This window comes from Pangasianodon hypophthalmus, chromosome 18, assembly GCF_027358585.1.
Source record: "Pangasianodon hypophthalmus isolate fPanHyp1 chromosome 18, fPanHyp1.pri, whole genome shotgun sequence".
NCBI lineage: Eukaryota > Metazoa > Chordata > Actinopteri > Siluriformes > Pangasiidae > Pangasianodon > Pangasianodon hypophthalmus.
This window is the reverse complement of record NC_069727.1, coordinates 16,107,350-16,126,682: the sequence shown is the minus strand read 5'-3', so window position 1 is coordinate 16,126,682 and position 19,333 is coordinate 16,107,350. Positions and strand designations below refer to the sequence as shown.

The window sequence follows — 19,333 nt, the reverse complement described above, 5'->3', positions numbered from 1 at the left end:
CGACACACTCACTCACACACACACAAGCACGCGCACATTTCCCGCAGAGGATTTGCAAGCATTCCTGAACTTGGGAGAGTTTTACCTACATTGTGTACATTCCTTGGAGATGTGATTGATGTGAGGCACGTTAGCTTTGTTTGTTTTAGACTAAAGAGTATAAACTAGAATGCGTCTTTTTTGGTCCAAGCTTCAAAGTGCAAGGACTCTTAAAAGCGTCTCTCTGGCCAAACTCCCCGCTGCTGTCATCAGTCTGGCTCATCACTGACCGAAGGTCATTCCTGACCCATGGATCTCCCAGCCTGCTTTGAGTGATGGAAATATACACTGTTCTTCCACTGACTCTCAAAAAAGGAAGCTCCGCCCGGGTTTTAGTCAGCCAAAGCTCACAAAGTAGCATCACTGGACCATAAGATAAAGCCAATAGGCTACGTCATCTCTTCTATCTTGATGAATGGAAGCCATTAATAAGCATTAAATTGCCTTCAGATTTAAAATTCACAGTGTCTTAGATTTTAAGCTGCAGACGTTATCAATCTGGTTTCATTTCAAGGAGTTCTTTATATGTAATTGTATCTGTTTTGAAAACATTACTTTGCATGTGTGTTAAATGATTAATTAAACATGATAGGGGTGATGTTATAGGAAAATAACTGATGAAGGGGTGGCGTGATGTGGCCCAATATTTTCCCATAACAGCACATCCCAGAAAGTGTTTTATTCCTCTTATACCACAGCAGTTTGCCACCAATTAAATTGACTGATACATCATACTTTTTATTCATTTACATAAAATGTTGTGGAACGTTCATTAAACAAGTTAGTTCCTGTTATCACTTGCGTTACAGCAGCTATAAACTGTCATTACCTCACCAGGACCCCCACCCCCACCCCCCCAAAGTTAATAAGACAAAAATTGACTTAATAAAAAAAAAAGTTAGTAAGACTTCAGTAGTCTTAGCAGCTAAATAAACATCTCCTTATAGTAAACCTCTCCATTACACACTTTTTAAAATCCATTCATATGGAACATTTGCCATACAAGTCCACAATAGCATATTACGATGTATAACAACATATTGTAGCCAGAACTATTGTCCGAGTCATGATGTAACTTTGTTTTGCATTAAGCTAGCTGGCCCTTGCTAAGTTTCAGTACTCAGAATATTAGCATTTGGATTGCAGTCATATATCAATCACAATGTCAATATATCATCATAATGCCCAGCCCAACTAAGGCATAATTTTATTCTCAGTGGTGTTATTTCTCTTGAGGGACCAAACGATCAGTCAAAGCTCAGAGATTTGTGACGTGTAAATGAAGCAGTAAAAATATTCTTCACATGTATGCTGCAAAGTGCCTTCCACACTGCTGTTACATATAGGACATGACAGGCTTTCACTCTGTGTGATTTCAAATGAGATCCTAAATCACTTCCCAGTTCTAGCTGTCTTTCTCTGCATGCTTCAGGGCCATTGCTGCTTCAGGGCCATTTATGCATGGTGTAGCTAAGGGATGCCTGTCAGCAAGAGGCTGATTCAAGAGGCACGTTTTACAAGACATGTCAGGAACTTCTCAGGTTTATGTCGAACACGGTTTTATGTGGCATGAAATGTTCCAGCAGGGTAGGCGATATACGGCACGTGCTGCAGAGCCATGCCCTGGCTCATGTTAATTACCACAGGGAAATTGAGTGGCTGTTTAATAGCTCACACTGTCTGGACTGAATGAGGCTCGGTTCATAGGTCAAGTCTTTATATCACATGAAACAAGGTGGATTTTTTTAGATCATATAACTAGCTGATGTGATTAATTGTTCTCCAAACCATTTAACTGACCTGGTCCAGTTGTTCACTTCCTTTTTATGATGTTGATAAATTGAGTTAAATCCTAATTACCACTTCATTATATACAACTTTATTAATGAAATACACAGAGAGGTTAGTGAACAACAATGTTCTATAGCACAACAATAAAAATTAAAATTGTTCTACTATGTGCTAGAGATGAAACAGGCCATAGCTTGTTGTCTACAAGTTTTACAATGTGTTTTAACTTCACTAAATATTACAACATTAGATTTTACAAGAAGATAGATCAAGTCTTCGAGTAAAATGTGATTTGATTTGATTTGGTTGTATCAGTGAATCTCAGGTTTGCCACCACATTCATGAATATTAATCATCATATTAATCAACTACTTCATTTTAGTAGATAATGTGTGTTACTCAGGAATGTCATTATGCACTGATCACTAATGCAAGTATTATGCATCATACAGGAACAACGCAATAGATGGTTTATTCATAACACTCAGAGAATGTTACATTTGGAGAATTACTTCTGTGCTGCTATTTGTGGTGATAGGACTTTAAGTCAGTGAGTAAGTTTTTAACTATGAACAGTTAAAACTGCCCTAACCTACTAATCTAATCTACTGAACTCTTATCTATACTCAACTCTACTGTACTCTGCTGTATTCTGTGCTACTCTAATCTAATCTAATCTAATCTGATCTAATCTACTTGTGTATACATAGGGTGACATATGAATATGGAAGTGGGTTAATTACATTAACTAGTTTAAATAATTGTGATTGTGGCAGGCCTACCACTGATCAGATAATTTATACATAGAAGGATTCAAGATTGATCCCCTGAAGATGAGGCTGGTTGACAGGTTGAGTAATTTGGACTAGTATCTCTATTTTTCCACTTATTATGTAACTGTTTTCAGTTACATAAAAGCCCAAAGTACTGAAAGTTAAAACCCTTCCATTTTGAACAAAAATGTCGGGAGGAAAAAAAAGTGCTGTTTTTTCTGCTTTTCTTCGGATCTCATATTTCTCTGTGTGTGGAGAGCATAGTTGGTTCTGCTTGAGAAATGAGAGGTTTTTGCTTGGTTTGGGACAGCTTGGGCACTCTGTGTGTGTGTGTGTGTGTGTGTGTGTGTGTGTGATTCTGAAAGTGCTGTCGTTCACATCATGGGCTGCAGATAGAGCTCTCCCTCTCCCACTCTGTGGTCAGTGTGTTTGAGTGCGAGGGCTCTATCTTACTGCACAGCATGTTATAAACCCTCTCAGTTTTTTTTTTTCTTTTTTTTTTCCCTGAACTTACGGGAAAGGGAGCTTATTTCTTACCATATTTGGTCATGTGGAGCAGCACCAATAAGCAGCAGACTTTTGATGCTGTACTTGCATCATTTTTTTCTTCCTCGTTCTTTTTTTTTTTTTTTTTTGAGGATCTCGCATGCCAGTGCTGACTGATAGAGGTGCAATCTCTGGAAAGCACATGAGAGCACCATTTAAAGCAAGCACTTTGAAAAAGCATGAAGCTTAAAGGTATATTGCAGTCTGAGAATGAACGCTATTGGCAGATTCGCAGAGCAAAGGCATGGATCCTACCTTATTTATCAGATTTTAAAGAAAGAAAGAGGGGAATCGTAAAAAAAAATAAATAAATACTTACTACTGGCATTTTTTTAACAGAGGATAATGTGGATTTAAGAGCATGTTTGTGGCGTGCGACAGATTTAGTAGCTCAGATTTATAGTTCTCTAGCTCAGAAGTTTCGGCTTGATGACAGAGTACAGCTGAATGATGGGCCTCAGTGCTGAGTTTACTTGCTAGATCCCAGCTCTCTAATCTTAGTAATGAATAAAATCAGAATCAGGCATGTCACGTCTTCTGTCAACATTTTATGATCAAATTCTATATGTATGCTGAAAGTTCAGGGTTACAGAACGTGGATGTTCATCAAGGTCTCTGCAGTTGCAGGGGACATTTTTTAGTGAAACATCTAAGATGTGTTTGATCTATATGCAGGTAATTTAAACCTAAGAGTCCTGAAGTGATTCATTGGACAAGGCTGCAAGCTGAGGAATGTGATCCATTGTCTGGGAATGTGGGAGACTCAATTTCCATTCTCAAATAGCAATGGCTAAGACTCCTTTATAAGAATATCCTTTATTCCTTTATCCTTGTCATTTTGATTAAAGTAACTAAATGAATGTGAATGGTATTGATTTGTGTGTATATTCAGAGTAATTGTAATGTTTTGATTATAAGCAAATTTGTTCACGAGAGACTGTACAGTTATGACATGAAATGCTTAGCTAGGCTGAATGGCTGTCATTCTAAAATAAAGAGTTGTTTCCATGTGAACATGTCTTGGAAAGAAAAGCTAGACAGCTGGAGGTGATCACTTTAAGTCTGAATTGAAGTTTGCTGCTTGGATGTGTTTTACTATCTCGCAGACATTCCCTGTTTTAGTTTTAAATAAAAAATCTCAATGGAAACTAAAATGGGTATGTCACCCTTAACTGAGTCTAAATACTATTTTGAAAGCGTGGTTTGAGCCAGATATCCAGTTATTTTCAGTTTGGCTTCACTGTCTTTTATTCTTATTTTAGAGCATACTATGCTTGGTTCGAATAAAGCAAAGACAGCATTATTTGCAACCAGTTCAGTGCTATTACTTTTGTTAAGGATCTCATAGGATGTGGCACTATTTCTTTGAAGTACAAGAGTTTAATTACTCTCATATTGTCATATTCTCATAATGAGACCTGATTACAACTGCAACTGTATTTACTGCACCATATGCTTGTAGTATTGTTGTGATTTTATGGGTGTTTGTGTCTCTGAATAACAATAAAAACTAATCAGCAAAAACAAAACTGCTTGATGAAGAAGAGAGACAACTACTGTCCTGTCTGTTGCTTCTCTTTTTGATTCTTCATCTTCACTGCATCGTGGTGCACATTTGCCTGGTGACAGCAATGGAATGCAGTCACCGCTTTTGCCTGCCAGAAACTCCACTGAATTTATGGCTGAACATCCTGCTCTCGCTCTCTCTCACTCTGTAAATGTGCTGATGCATTATTATCGAGTCCAACGCACAATGCACGTTCTCTTAGGCAGGGCCTATCTCCAGCCAACTGACCACCGCCAAACAAATCATCCCCTTGATGACAGATAGTACAGCCCTCGTCTGTATCCAGAGACATGATGTGGAGGCTGAAGAGGACTGGAATGGGAATGGGAGTGCACAGTGTCTCTCCTCTCTGTTTTTTTTTCCTTGTCGCTGCTAGAGTAAGCCTTTGAGACACTGCAGGTCTCATTACGTCTGACATATAAACACAGCTGTGAGATAACGATGGCTGTCGCACTGTGAAGTTTTACTGCACATGGAGCAGGCCTGGGCTTTGAGAAAGCCTTCCATCTCATCCAGGCTGATAAAAAGCACAGGCAGTCAAAGCATGTCCAGTCTAGCATTGTGGGAGTGCTAAATGGCAGATAGCATCTTAAATACGTCCATAATTCTCTGCTAGGATCAGACACTCACTGCTCTGAACTGTGGAGAGCATCTGCATTTGTGACTCACATGGATACCCTAAAGATTGCTCCCATATGGATAGCCTAAAGATTTACACTTCTCACCTGCATACTGCAGATTTGTACCTTAGTAATGCTGCTGCAATTAGATTTCGCTGCATAATCATATGCTCATACTGAACATCCTTTCAATGCATTTAGTACAGTTTGACATTATAATATACCGTTGTGGAAGAGTAATGATTTATAATCCCACTATCAGTGTCACCCAGAATTCAATCCAATTCAATTTTATTTGTATAGTACTTTTAACAATGGACATTGTCATAAAGCAGCTTTAAAGAAATAAATATATTCAAGATATAAATTGTAAATGTATGAATTTATAACTAATGAGCAAGCCAGAGGCAATGGTGGCAAGGAAAAACTCCCTGAGACGATATGAGGAAGAAACCTTGAGAGGAATAAATCACTTCTATAACTGTGTACTACATGGACAACAATTGCAATTGTGTAAACAGGAAATTCATTACAGTTTTCACATGAAGTCAGGTTTGTTGAACCTATCCACTGTCCACTGACGGAGACCTGAGTGCAAAACCGCAGTCCCAAAGCCACCACAGCAATCATAGTCCCAAGCCATCACAGTACAACTCCCCATATGAACTGCAGTCCAAAGCCATCTCCACGGTCCCCAAGCAGCACCATCCCCAGCAATCTCAAAGATCTTCAGGCCGTCCATGTGGGGCCAACCCCAATAAGAACTCCATCCAGAAGTAGGGCATCAGGATGGATCAGGCAGGTCTGGAGAGCAGAAGGGGTATCACTGGTATCTCAGAATAGGAAGGGTTCTCTTTCGAGTCCGGTTCCTCTCAGTGTTTCTTTCTCATGTCGCCTCAGGGAGTTTTTCCTTGCCACTGCCTTTGCCTTGCTCATTAGGGATCTAAATCTACATCCGGATTTCTGTATAGCTTCTGTAAATCAATGTCTATTGTTAAAAGCGCTATGCAAATAAAATCGAATTGATTGAATGTGCTAGATGACATAGCAGAGTGTATTTCTTTAACTTGGTTCACTCTCAGCTACAAGGGAGCGCCAATCCCAGCTGTCTGATCTCTTCATTTAATTTGAATTCACTGAACAAATAGTACTCAGGGGGCTTAAACAGGATATCATCCCTCCACTCAAACCAGTAATTGACAAGTGTCCATTCATTCTGGCTTTTAAGGTGAGGCCATGCCTCCACTTCCCCTCCTAAGAGCTTGTCTTCTCAATTCCATTTCACCCATTTCAGTTTCAGCTTGATTTATGAACACTTGTGGTATGAAAAGTTACTGTATGAATACTATTACTAATAATAATCAATTTAGCAGCAATCAGAGATTAAGGGGCCAAGCACCCTTTCTGAGCCCACCCTTAGTGACAGTTAGTGGTTGTTCCCAAGGAAAAATACTAAATTTGATGGCAATTTGTCAAGTTGTTACTGAGATATGGCCTCACTTCCTGTTTGGTGACATATGGCGTTAGGTTACAGACAGACCTTGTTGAATATACAAGAAATACATTTTGGTCAACATGATCTTAAAATGCAATGGTTCAAATTTCACAAAGTTTAGACAAGGTTTCTGTGAGAAACAGCAAAAAAAAGTTATTGTTAAACAACATGGCAGACTTTGTTTTGCAAATCACTAATTCGGTACGTCAAGAACACTTGGCAGCTTCCAGGGAATTAACTGAAAGACGAATCGTGATTTGATGTTGAGTGGCTAAAAAAGTTACAATATGATAATTATAGTTCGCCCCCCTAGAGGTAAATTTAGACAAAACTTCATGAAGTCCCTTAGGTCCTGGTCCATTAGTCAGATCCGGTGTTGGGTCTGAATACATCATTTCATTCCAAAAATATGCCCTTACTTCCTGTTTGCCAACTAGAGTTATTTTATTATTTTTTTTATTATTAATTGTAATGATGATGATGACAATGATGATAAGAAGAAGAAGACAAAGAAGAAAAAGCTGTAGTTATAAAGTGCCTTTCTCACATCTAAAGGCCACTTAGTTACAAAAAAAGACACAAATATAGCTAAACGTACATTCTGTGATTTTGGCAGAAGATAGTTGAAGCTAGCTGACCTCAAATTCAAACAAATACAGCCCCTCCCTTTAGTGTTCTCCCAAAGCCACCCCCACCAAACCACATGTATGCCATGTATCTGAATAGTAGTGCAAAAGCCAGAGCTTTCTGAATTTCTGAATTGTCAGGCAACTTGTTTGACCACCAACTAAAGACACCTCCTTTTCCTCAGTTTACTGGATCTTTGTGTTTTTTTTTTGTCCTGTTTATTAAAATCCTTCCCAGGCATTTTATCGACAGCTGCTGGAATGTGAGGAGAACTCCTCACTTAAAAATCACTGACCCCTGCTTTATTGAAAGTTTGAGGATTTGATTGGCAGGTTATTGAATGAAGGTCAGGAGTGAGTGAAATTATGAGAAAAATGTGTGCATTGCTGGCATAGCTGCCACATATCTTTGTGTGTGTGTGTGTGTGTGTGTGTGACCTTGTAAAGATGCTGACAGTGCACATTGTTGAGATGCCCAGCTGCACCTGGCTGGCACATATGCTGAGGCATAGTCTACAGCAAACACTGGAACACCCAGCAAAAAAAAAAAAAAAAAAAAAAAAAACTAAGAAACAAGAGGCTTCACTCAAAATGTTCAGACTGGGGCTTGAAATGACCTTGACAGCTCACTGGCCAATAAGTCTTATGCATAAAATACAAATGAATCAATTAATTATTATTAAGTTATCTTACAGCACTGCTGAATGCTTGATTCTGATTGGTGAGAATGTGTTTAATTTAACAGCAGCTCTGACAGTATTTCCAGCTGCTTAAGGTATATTAATGCACTAGTTCTAATGTGAGGGGCATGGTGGCTTAGCGAGTAGCACATTTGCCTCGTACCTCAGGGGTGGGGTTCTGATTCCTGCCTCCGCCCTGTGTGCGTGGAGTTTGCTTCAGGGTTTCCTCAGAAAACCAGTTTCCTCCGCCAGTCCAAAGACGTGTTGTAGGCTGATTTGCAAATTTTCCATAGTGAGTGAATGGGCGTGTGAGTGTGTGTGATTGTGTCCTGTGATGGGTTGTCACCCCGTCCAGGATGTCCCCTGCCTTGTGCTCCGAGTCCCCTGGGATAGGATAAGCAGTACAGAAAATGGATGGATGGATAGTTCTAATGTGTCATTGTTTCTATAGTAGCAACATACACAGGAACTTGTATAGCAGATTAGGAGACATTTATTTAGCATTGTAGGAAGGAATCTCCAGTGTCAGCACTTTGTAACAGTCAGAGGTAACTTTAGCTGTAACTTTTTAAGCTAAGTTAAATTTAAATGTAAAAATTTAAAAGCTGCCTTGTGTCCTTTGTTAAAAGCGCTATACAAATAAAATTGAACTGAAACATTGAATTGAAGTTTTCCGATGTGGTAAAGACATGGGATGGAGGATTTTGCAGTTTCTCTGTAACAAGACAAGTCAGTAGGCAAATCAGCAGGCACAATCATCACCAAGCAGGCAAAAGTCATAATTTGGGCAATGCAGAAAAACTGAATCATAACCCCCAAAAAAATGAGCAGAATATAAAAAAAGCCAGGAACAACCCTCAGAAATGAAATTGCTAGAAAAACCTTGCAAGAAGGCAAATGAGCTTCTTTAATGCCCTGAGTAATTACTGCAAATAAGAAACAGGCGAATTAGTGTTCAGGTGAATGAGAGGATTGTGAAGACCGTGCCAGACCTGGAGCAGATTGGACGGCAGTGGTTTCTGGATCAGTGGTGCTGGATGTGACAGATGGTATGTCTTTTTAAAATGTCTGTTTAGAACGAAAAGTCCTTTTAATTTTAACCACGTATCCACTAATAAAAAAACTATTCAAATTTCAAGTTTCTCTCCTGTGCTTATTCTTTTGTCTGTATCATAATCCTGTAGACCGGCCCTAACTGACATAGGGAGTGTACAGAGTTCCATTTCTGCCACATTGCTTAATTCAGTTCAAATTGATAAACGGTTATTGAGACACAGTGGCAGTGCAATGTAATATACAGTATATCACATTACACCAGAATAGATTTTAATGTGACACCCCTCTGTTTCATGACTGTTTATGAACTCTTTGGCGAGAGATAAACCAGGCCAGCAGCGGCCAGTCTGATGCCAGACATCCTGCCGTATCTAACGAGAGTGTGTTAGCACTGCCTTGCGTTAGTGAAGCCAGTCCATGTTAATGGACCTTTATTGACAGACATGCAAATAAGGGCAATGGTTTATGTTGGCAGTGTGGTGGCTTTTCAGGAGGAGTAAATTTAGTCTTCTGCTCAATCAGTCCAGGAAGGCTGTGCTCCAGAAAGCAGTGGGAGGTAGATCCAAACATTTAGTTATTTAATCCGTTTGGCGGAAGGGGTTGTGGATCACATCAGACTTGGCTTAGTTTGTGAAGAGCACTTATGTCTTATGGCGGGCCATCCCAGCAGGCTGCAGACAGATCGCTAATGGCTAATTGTGCAGGCTGAGTTTGTAGTCATCAACGCTGCTAATTATTTACTGGGTTGTGTCAAATGTTCCCGTTTAGAGGATGTATTGCAGTGAAATGCCTCCACTTTGCTGTCTTTTCTAATTTAATACAAAAATTTTCATTACAAAGTATACTTTCAGCAACAATTTGAGTGAAAATTAGAATCTTTACATGAAATATTTACATGAATTTCTCAGTATTTATCATTTTGCATGGAAATAGCTGGCATGGAAATACCTAACAAATCTGACAACCCATGTAAAACCTGGGTAAACCCGAGCATCCATGTTAGATCAAATCTATGCCGTCTGAACACAAACTCTGCTTCAATGGAAGAGATAAGACTCTTAAATTTAACCCTTTGTACAAAAGAGATAACATGGTCAATTTCACAAATTTGCTTAAATTTAAATAGTGACCTACAAATAGTTCAGAATCTTGAATACTGAAGATTCAAGATATTGAACATTCCTTTCTTTGTTTTTCAATGTTTTCTAAACTTCTAGATTTGAATGAAAAAAATTCCCAGATTTTCAAAGTGCACTCACTGTACGTGACACAGAACTGCAGCTCAGGAAGCTCTACACGTGTAGCTTAAAACGGCCACCGGTTTAATCCTGTCTAGACTATGACTACTTTGCAGCTTGCAAGCAATGCTTAACTGTTTCTCACTCCCTCAGCGTGCTGTGCAGTTTATCATCTCCTACGCTGCAGAGCACAGATGTTAACTACAGTTTTTCGAAGGTTTAATGTGCAGAATTGCAAGTTAGATTGTCACAGACAAATATGAACTCTTGTTCTTAACAGCATTGCCACGGGTCATACAGTGAAGGGGCTAAACATGGGCTGTGAGACGGAGGTAGTAATTTGCTGGGTAAATGTGTTATTATGGCCGGGCTGATCCTCGCCCTCTGGAGGAGAAGAGGAGGCTCCTAGCAGCAAGAGACCCGTTCTGAAACAGGGGGATGGATGTAATCCCGGGACAGCAGGCGAAACAGGGCCCTTCCATTATCCTGCTGTGTGCTTGCTCTAGCTGCATACGGGTGGTCCTCTGGAGCAAGGGGCTCTTCTATTTCTGCATGTTTTTGCTTCAGCTTGTAGGCTAAGAAAGGAATGTTTGGGCTCAAAGAAGACAGGGCCTCAGACACGGAGACACTCGCCTGCCCCATGCAGAGAACACACCGCAAATGTAAACCAAGATGTGCAAATGCGTCAGCACACTCAAATAAACCTCAAACAGGTCACTGAAAACAGTGTAAGAACTTATTAGCGAAATGTGTTACGCAGCGTGTCATAGTGTTCTAGTGTTGATTTAACAATTTAATGATTTGCTTAGGATCTTTATGAGACGTGATGGTTTTATAGGAGGGAGTAAGTAGTGTTTACACAAGCATGACAATATGGGCCCACATATGAGATGTAGTCATGCTGCAAAAAAAAAAAAAAAAAGTCAGTCATTTCTGTAGTGCATGAAAGATTCAGGGTGATATGAAATAAACAGCTTCATTCCCCCCATCTCTATCTGTCTATCTTTCTCTCTCTGTCTCTTGCACATTCCCTCTGAGTCAAAACAAAATGGAGAACAGTCCAGACAGGCCTCCAGTGCTGAACAGGAAACCCACAGCAAGAGTTTGCTTTTTAAAAACCCATAGCATCCAGGCTGAGGCTGGCTAACCAGGGACAGCTTAGTAAACACAAAATAGAGGAGGACAGAGAGAGAGAGAGAGAGAGAGAGAGAGAAAGACAAAAAGGGGGATGGGGGGGGGGGGGGTGGAGGGTAGTAATGGCACAAAGAAAGAGAGACAGAAATAAGAGGGAGAGGAAGGGAGGAGTGGAAGGGAGAACTAGAGAACGAGAGGAAGAAAAAGAAGGAAGGGAGGGTTAGAAGGAGGCCCGTGCTGTCTGCCCTGGAGAGGGAGGGATAGAGAGAGAGAACGAGAGACAGAGAGGAAGAGAGGGAGGGTGAACAAGAGGGGAACGGAAGAGGACGGCTCTTGCCTTTTCTGGTAGCTACAGCGAACGAGAGAAGCTCTTTGTGTTGGAAGTGGTGCTGAGACAGAAACGAGGAGAGAGCGAGTGAAAGGCTGGAATGGTGTGAGAGCACAGAGAAGCAGACTCCTCCAGGGCTTTTCGTTGCTGTAGTAAGGTATGCCGGCTTCTGCACACACCGCTGTAGCTCCTGAAGCTTCTGGGTGGTCCAGTTTTCCCTCTACTCACCAGCCCAGTATATATAGAGTCTTTGAGCCTGAACATCCTGTGCTTACATCCTCTCCTTTACCCGCTTTTCCTCCCTCTTGCGCTTTGCTTTCTCCAGCCCGGTTTTTGGCCTCACCATTTTCCATTTGTGGTCAAACCAAATCCAGTCTGCTTTTTGATGCCAAGCCAAGAAAAAGCACAGAGGCTGGAAATGTCTTGCATGTGAGAACGTGTGACTTTGTGAAAAGGGTTAAGTAAACGTGGTTACCGTGAGGCAGACGTGCAGCATGGAACTTCACCTAAATGCCATAATATGTGGTTTCAAGATAATTGAGCTTGTTTGTGCGTACATTATTATCTACAGTAAGGGGTAAAGCTGACAGACTGGAGGTTTTTTTTGCAGGGCCACACCTCCAGGACTGAACCATGGACGATGATTTTGAGTGGCGCAGGGAGCAGAGGAGACAGAAGAGAGAGGAGATGCGGCTGGAAGCAGAAAGGTAACGTCGCTTCTCCTCCATCTTTTTTCCACTGAACACTCTCAGAAATAAAGAGTAACAGAATGTACTTTTCCTTATTGATGTGATGGGTATATATTTTGTACCTTTAATGTGTATCCTTTACCTGGGAAAGTGCATTTGGTGTACTATTAATTTGCTTTTAGTATAAAGCTTTAAAGGTGTGAAAGGTTTGATGGTACCACCCCAGGGACAAGGTTCCTTTATTTCTGAGAGTGCAACATGAGAATTGTGGGAAATCGATGAGCAGGTATTGTGCAGGTTTAACCCACACTCTGGGGAAAGTAAGTGGCTCAGGCTACTGATGCATGACAGTTATTTTAAGCTGCCTTTAGCATATAATATCTATAACAGATAATCTCTGTAATAAGATGGTCATAAGTGACAGGCTTTTTGGACTTGGGAAGTAAGAGTTTATTATATAAGCCCATATAAAGTTAACTGTGAGGAAGTATCACTATTTTGGCAATTATTTACATAGCACATACCACACATTTTACATACAATACATGAATATATGAGAGAAGCTTTGCACTGAAAAATTTCTAAAAAGTATAAAAGAGTATAAAGTTTATACTTTTAGGTTGAAACTTTGTGGCTCAATATTTTAAAATAAATAACCTTACAGGTCTGTGGTTTCAAAATGTAAGCTTTCCCATTTCTTTTGTTTATGATGCTATTTTTTAACCATCTGTGTTCACGTTATCTTTCCATGGCTTCTTTCACTGGGTGGGTCGGTGTACAGATGTACAGCGACACAGCCTCTTTTTTTCTCTCAGCTGACTGTTACTGTACATCTGTTAGCCTTTTGTCGACCCAGCCCATTCTTAAAATACAAGTAAACGCCCCATTACTTCTGCTTTTCTTCAATGCAGATTTCATGGGTCATAGGTTCATTTAAATTATTTTGATAGACTTGCTTATCACTTTTTTTTCATCTTTCAAGTTCAGTCATTCAGAATGCAAACCAAAAAAAAAAAAAAAACCAAAACCAAATCTTCTGTATCATTTTAAATGTCTTTTCCACCTGGTTTTATTTCATGTAGGCTATTTTGCGAGTCTTATTACATGGTAAGCCCACTTGTCAATCAACTTCAACAAGAAGAATTAGACCAGAATATCCCATGTCAGAATGTGGTGTGTTTCGCACAGTCATGGGAAAAAGCAGTCCTTGCATCCCAGATGTAGACAGTGAGTCGAGTGGACATCTGGCTGAGTTGACTCACTACTTTTCTGTTAGTTGTGTGAGCCAGAATTCAAGCTTTGACTTTCATTTCATCATGTTTAACTACATAACTGACAGATAGTCATGGTAGAAAATGTCATGAAATGGGTGATTTGAAAGCCCACCTGTAATGTGTGTGATTTTTTTTTTAACTGCTAACAGCCGTCAAAGTCTTACAGACATTTTCACTACACATTTGATTTGATTAGCAAGAGTCTAATCAGAGGCAGCTTTCAAGCTTCACTCAGTTTGGGAGTAAAATATCGCAAAGGATTGTGTTCTTGAGCTGATGACAGCTGTGTTTGCTCCTGCTCTCAGCTCTTTCCTGACAGGCTTTAGATGGTGCTGATGGCCGTGTGATAGCTGCGCTTTCTGAAAAGTGCTCTGAAATCCAGCTTGCTCGAGTCTCGTGCCCATTTAAGGCAAAAAAAAGACACTCCCATAAACACTGATGGCAGAAAGTCAAACAGCGATTTTTGCATCAGCGTTTCTTGTCAAATGCTGCATTTTTTTTAAAGAGTTCCACAAACACTGTGTGTGTGCAGCTGCTAAGGAATGATTTATGCTCCTGTCACAAAGCATCATGGGTAATGAACGAGCGGACCTCGCTCACTGCTATTCCCAGCATATTCGTTGCAGTAAGTGCTGCATATTCTTTTCAGTAGCTAACACCCTTGTTATCATTGGCAGAATACTGGACCTTGGTCAATTGTGTGCATTGTTAGGTTTGCAAGTGAAGTTCCTGTCCAGTATGTGCCATGCAGCAAAGTTAGGTTTTCACTGTTTGGTTTAAGATACATTATATCCTCTGTGTTCCCATAATCCTAGGCCTGTATTTGATGAAAGTGAATAGTGGTTAAATTTGTCAGTATTTTATTTGGCTATTGGAGCCTAAAACTAATACTTTTGCTATATGTTGTCTAGGAAGGAGCTGAATTTCCTTTCCAAGTTTGCATTTAGCAAAAATTTCTGAAAGTTCAGAATGACTAGAACTGTTCGTGTTCTTCTGTGAAGCAGTTCCAGTTTGATCCTGATTCTCGGTTCTCAACTGTCTTGAGACAAAAGATACTATCAAACAATATTGTGTTCTGTTGTGCAAAAACACTTTCGATGCGTATTTGTTCTTGTAATCAAACATCAAATCAGCGTAGTCTAAACCACACATCATGTCGTTATCCCCATCCATTCAACCATCACCGGGATACACAGCGCAAGAGCCAAAGTCATAGTCAGATGTTTTTTTCAGTCTACATAATATGTTTTGTCATCTGGCCAACTTGTTCAACATTACTAGTGTTGGCTGGTGGAGTGTATAAGTCCACTCGTGTTATGTCTCGGTGGAAGTGTTGGAGTGGGAGTCTGTAACAGCAGGAGGGCAGATGTTGCGGAGGAGCTGACGAGAGCGAACGATAAGCCCTGTGCACACAGGAGAACCTTGGCATCGGAGTCCACCTGGAACATCGTCAGGCGATGAAGGCTTGACAAGTGCCATTTCACTCCTCCATCTGAGATGGCCAAGATTCTGTCTGCTTGAGAAAGAGAGAGCGAGAGACTTAGGGCTCTGTCTAATGTCAGTCACAGCGAGCTGAGAGTAGCCCTATGTGGTTGCAGCTTTTTCATATAATTACATTTTCGGATAATTGCCTAAGATTTTATAATGGATTTTCATCATATCTTGTACCACCAGCATCTGTAAATGAGGTTGGCTTGTATTGAGAGAGAGAGAGAGAGAGAGAGAGAGAGAGAGTATTGATGACTCTGATAAGAGTATGTGTAATATTAAGCATGCATTAAGCATGTTTTAGTGTTTTAAACATTTTGCAGCAAGCCATCCCTTTAGGCAAATTAGTACACTTCTGTTTTTACTGGAGCGTTTCAAGTTTCCACCCAAACCAGTTACACTGTGGTAAAATGTTGATTTTGACAACAACAATTTTCCTAGATTTAATAAAACTGCAGTTAGATCTAATTCAACATTATTTATACTTGTTTTGAAGTTATTAAGCTTTAAATAATTTACTTTAGATTTAAATGTTAATCAGTTACCTGTTTTCATGATGAAAATGCAACGATAACTAAAAATTCTCCCTTGTTCTCAAAATCTATGTCTAATTGTTATGAAATTTTCCTCAACAAAGAAAAACAAGTTAAAATGTCAGTTTGACAGAGTTTATTTATGCAGAATAGTAAATGTGCTTACTTAGTAATATTATTAAATGCATAGATATTATATTTACTCTTTGCACTCTTAAAAAACTATTTGGGGGGAAAAAAGCAAAACGGAGTAAAATATTTAGTTTTTTAGTTTTCATTGACTAAAATAGTTGACTTTTAAGTGACTAGAATTGCTGTAAATGTTTTTGTTAAATAAAACTAGACTAAGGCTAACAGTAACAATCACCAAATGACTAAAATATGAATAAAACTATTGTTTTGACAGAATGACTAAATCCAAATTAGCTGCCATAAGCTGACCTGAATCACATTAAATATGCTTTTATTGAAATATTTGTGATGTGCTTAAAGATTCTGGTGCTAGTTCATTGGTTGGTGCTGTATGTTTGTTATTCCCATGAGAAGTTAGTGATTGTCTAATGCAGTTACATTAGTGTTTAATATGAGAAAAATTTCAACAGACATGAGGAATATTTATCAGGTTTCACTGTTAGCTCCTAAACACGAAAGAGCAAGAGTTTTTTTTTCTCACTCGCCATTTTACAGTGATGTTCAAAGTCATATTAATGAGATTTCAATGGTGTAGTACTGGAGACAGCAAACATTGTACTCAAAGCTCCAGAATGCATTGCAGCTGTATGACACAGCTGCACTGTGTTATAGCACTTCACTCGAATAGCAGTCTACGAGATGACAACTATGGTAGCGTTGATGCCAATTTTAGCATGACAGTTGAAGCTTTGGAAGCTGATCTGTTTGAGTCGAATGTACAAATGAGGAGGTGAGAGAGAGCCGGACAGATCTAAAGTACTAAAGTACGCTGCATCGCTCTCTTTAGTTGGAGATGAAGCAAGAAATAAATCCCATTGACACCTTTATCAGCTGGTTGTCAAAAGGCATTGTGGGTAATAGACCAACATATCATTGAAATAAGCTTAAATCAAAAAATCTTTTTTTTTTTTTTATAAAATAAATCTTAGATGCCATTGAAGATCATGTGTTAATTATAAAGATTAATGTGCAGGTCATTCAGGGTGAATAAATAACTATAACAACTTATTAGTAACATGATAGCAGTGATAATGAGCTCCAGAGTAGTCACGTCATTAAATCATGGATTCCCTGGCTATACGTCACAGAACTCTGGAACCACTTTGAGAGCGATGGATATAACAGCTACATGCTCCTACACAGCTCCATCTGCTGTAGTCTTGATAAGCAGCCACTGAACTCTTAAGGCGATTATATGAACCGCTAACATTAGAACTGTTATTACAACTGCAGCCTGTAGTGTGTCGAGTGCAGTGTCTTTGAGAATTGAGCTTCTTTGAGAGGGATAATGTTGGCGCAGGTCAGAGGTTGTGCAGACTCCATGGCCTAGGGCTGTGTTTCCCTCTCTCTTTCCCTCTCTCTCTGTCTTTCTCACTCTCTTATATGCATACTTCTCCCTCTGTGACTGTCGTGGCCTTTCCCGATCTGGAGCAAGCAGTTCCAGCACAGAGACGGGTCAGCGACACTCCACATACATACACTGTGTAATGTTTTGTCTGTTCCTTATTGCTCTAATACAAAGTTCTGGAGAGTTATGACAAGAGCATGGCAAGTTATGACAAGAATGTGTTTCAGCTGTGTGCATTTGCCTGCTTTAAATCTTTACTGCCAATAGCTTTTGCATTTCTGTCCGAGGATGGTATGACTTGTTGCTGAGAGCTTCGTCTTCTGCGCAGCGGGCATTTTGATCCCACACATCTGCACTGTTTTCCCATGAGAGGCCAGGAAGAGCTCAGGAAATAACACCCATCCTCAGCGAATGGGCCGTTCCATAACTACTCTCCCTGCACCACTAAAGCTTGTGTGTATTAGACAGATGGAGGAAGAGAGAGAAATTGGAAGAAAGACACCAACAGACGGTGGAATGAAAGACTCCGGAACAGTCTCTCTCTGAACACCGAATTGTTTTTATTAGCTTGTAAATGACAGAAGTCTGATCATTTCAGACCACCTTAACTTTGAGAAGTTTTATGCACATCTCAGGGACTGTAGGGAAATGGAAGCAGAAAAGGAATATACCAGATGAGCAGAGAGTCTGTGAGTGCAGTGGGAGAAGAGGATAAAGTGGGACGAGTGTGGGAATAGGGCAGGCTTTTGGCACAAGCTCTCTCTCTCTTTCTCTCTCTCTCTCTCTCTCTCTCTCTCACTCTCTCAGACCTTGTGTTGTTGCTATGTCAAACCCCACTCACAGCGGCCTTTCCCAAACTGTTTTTCTCGGACATTTCTGAGATGTTTGAACGAAAGGAAAATATTTGGGAATGCTAGTCAACACCATGTCCCACTCTACAGCCATTTCCTTCTTTACAGATTTTATAAAATCAGTAAAGCAAGGCTCAGACTGCCCAGTGTTCACCACAAAGGCTATTAAATGAAAACTTTAGCCTAATCGTTATCTGTCCCTTCTGGAGCATATGTCTGATTAACATGGACATGAATTTCAACACTGACAATAGAACAACTTATGTTGGAAGCCTAGGGGCAGTTGTCAGTTAAAACATGCCACAACATTACACAAATTCAAAACTACAACCCTTACACTCTAATATTAGAATACTTTTATGAAAAGCCCACCATGAAACACGTTAAATATATTTATATTGAATTATTTGTGATGTGCTTAGTGACTCTGCTGCTAATTTGTGGGGTGATACTGAAGTTTTGTAAGTCTAATGAGAAGTTAGCAGTTATCTGCTCCACTGATGTCCTGGGGGAAAAATTTAACAATCTCCAACATAAGAGATTTTGCTATTAACTAATACAAAAGAGTAAGAGCACCTTTTCTCACTCACAGTAGTCGAGACAGCAAACACTGAATGTATTGCATTAGTTCCAGAATGTAATGCAGCTATACAACAGAGTTATGCAGAGTTATGGCAGAGATTAGGCTCAGATTAGCTAGTTAGCGATCTACAAGATGATCTGTTTAAGCAGAGTGTACAGGAGAGAGACTAAAGGACTAAAGTGCTGCTGCATTGCTGTCTGTAGGTAGACAGAAGCAGAGGCTAAATCTCACTAGCACCACTATCAGCAAGTAGTCAAGTGGATTTATGGGTAATGTAGGAGCTATTAACAATAAACCAACATGTTGATGAAAGAATTATAAACTAAAAATAATCAACTCATAATTTCAGTACAAAATAAATCTTAGATGCCATTGAAGATCACATGTGAGTTATACCAGTGATACCAGTGATCCTGACCCCTTCTGCTCTTCGGACCTGCCTGATCCATCCTGATGCCCTACTTCTGGTTGGGATTCTCATC

The 19,333-nt window shown here is 39.8% G+C and overlaps 1 protein-coding gene across 5 annotated transcripts in view; it reads left to right on the top strand.

The window, feature by feature from the left end:
• The window catches only part of cald1a (caldesmon 1a), a 54,994-nt gene that overhangs the window by 11,932 nt on the left and 23,729 nt on the right, over window positions 1-19,333 (top strand). For 4 of the 5 annotated variants that reach the window (XR_003403330.3, XM_026923664.3, XM_026923662.3 and 1 more), the window contains exons 1-2: window positions 11,844-12,050; window positions 12,504-12,600. Coding sequence is in view for 4 of the 5 variants with exons in the window: in XM_026923664.3 (XP_026779465.3) it covers window positions 12,527-12,600 (74 nt within the window). In the remaining variant the exon portion in view is untranslated. Of the gene's footprint in view, window positions 1-11,843; window positions 12,051-12,503; window positions 12,601-19,333 lie in introns of those variants that run through there. The other variant, XM_026923661.3, reaches the window with a different exon arrangement.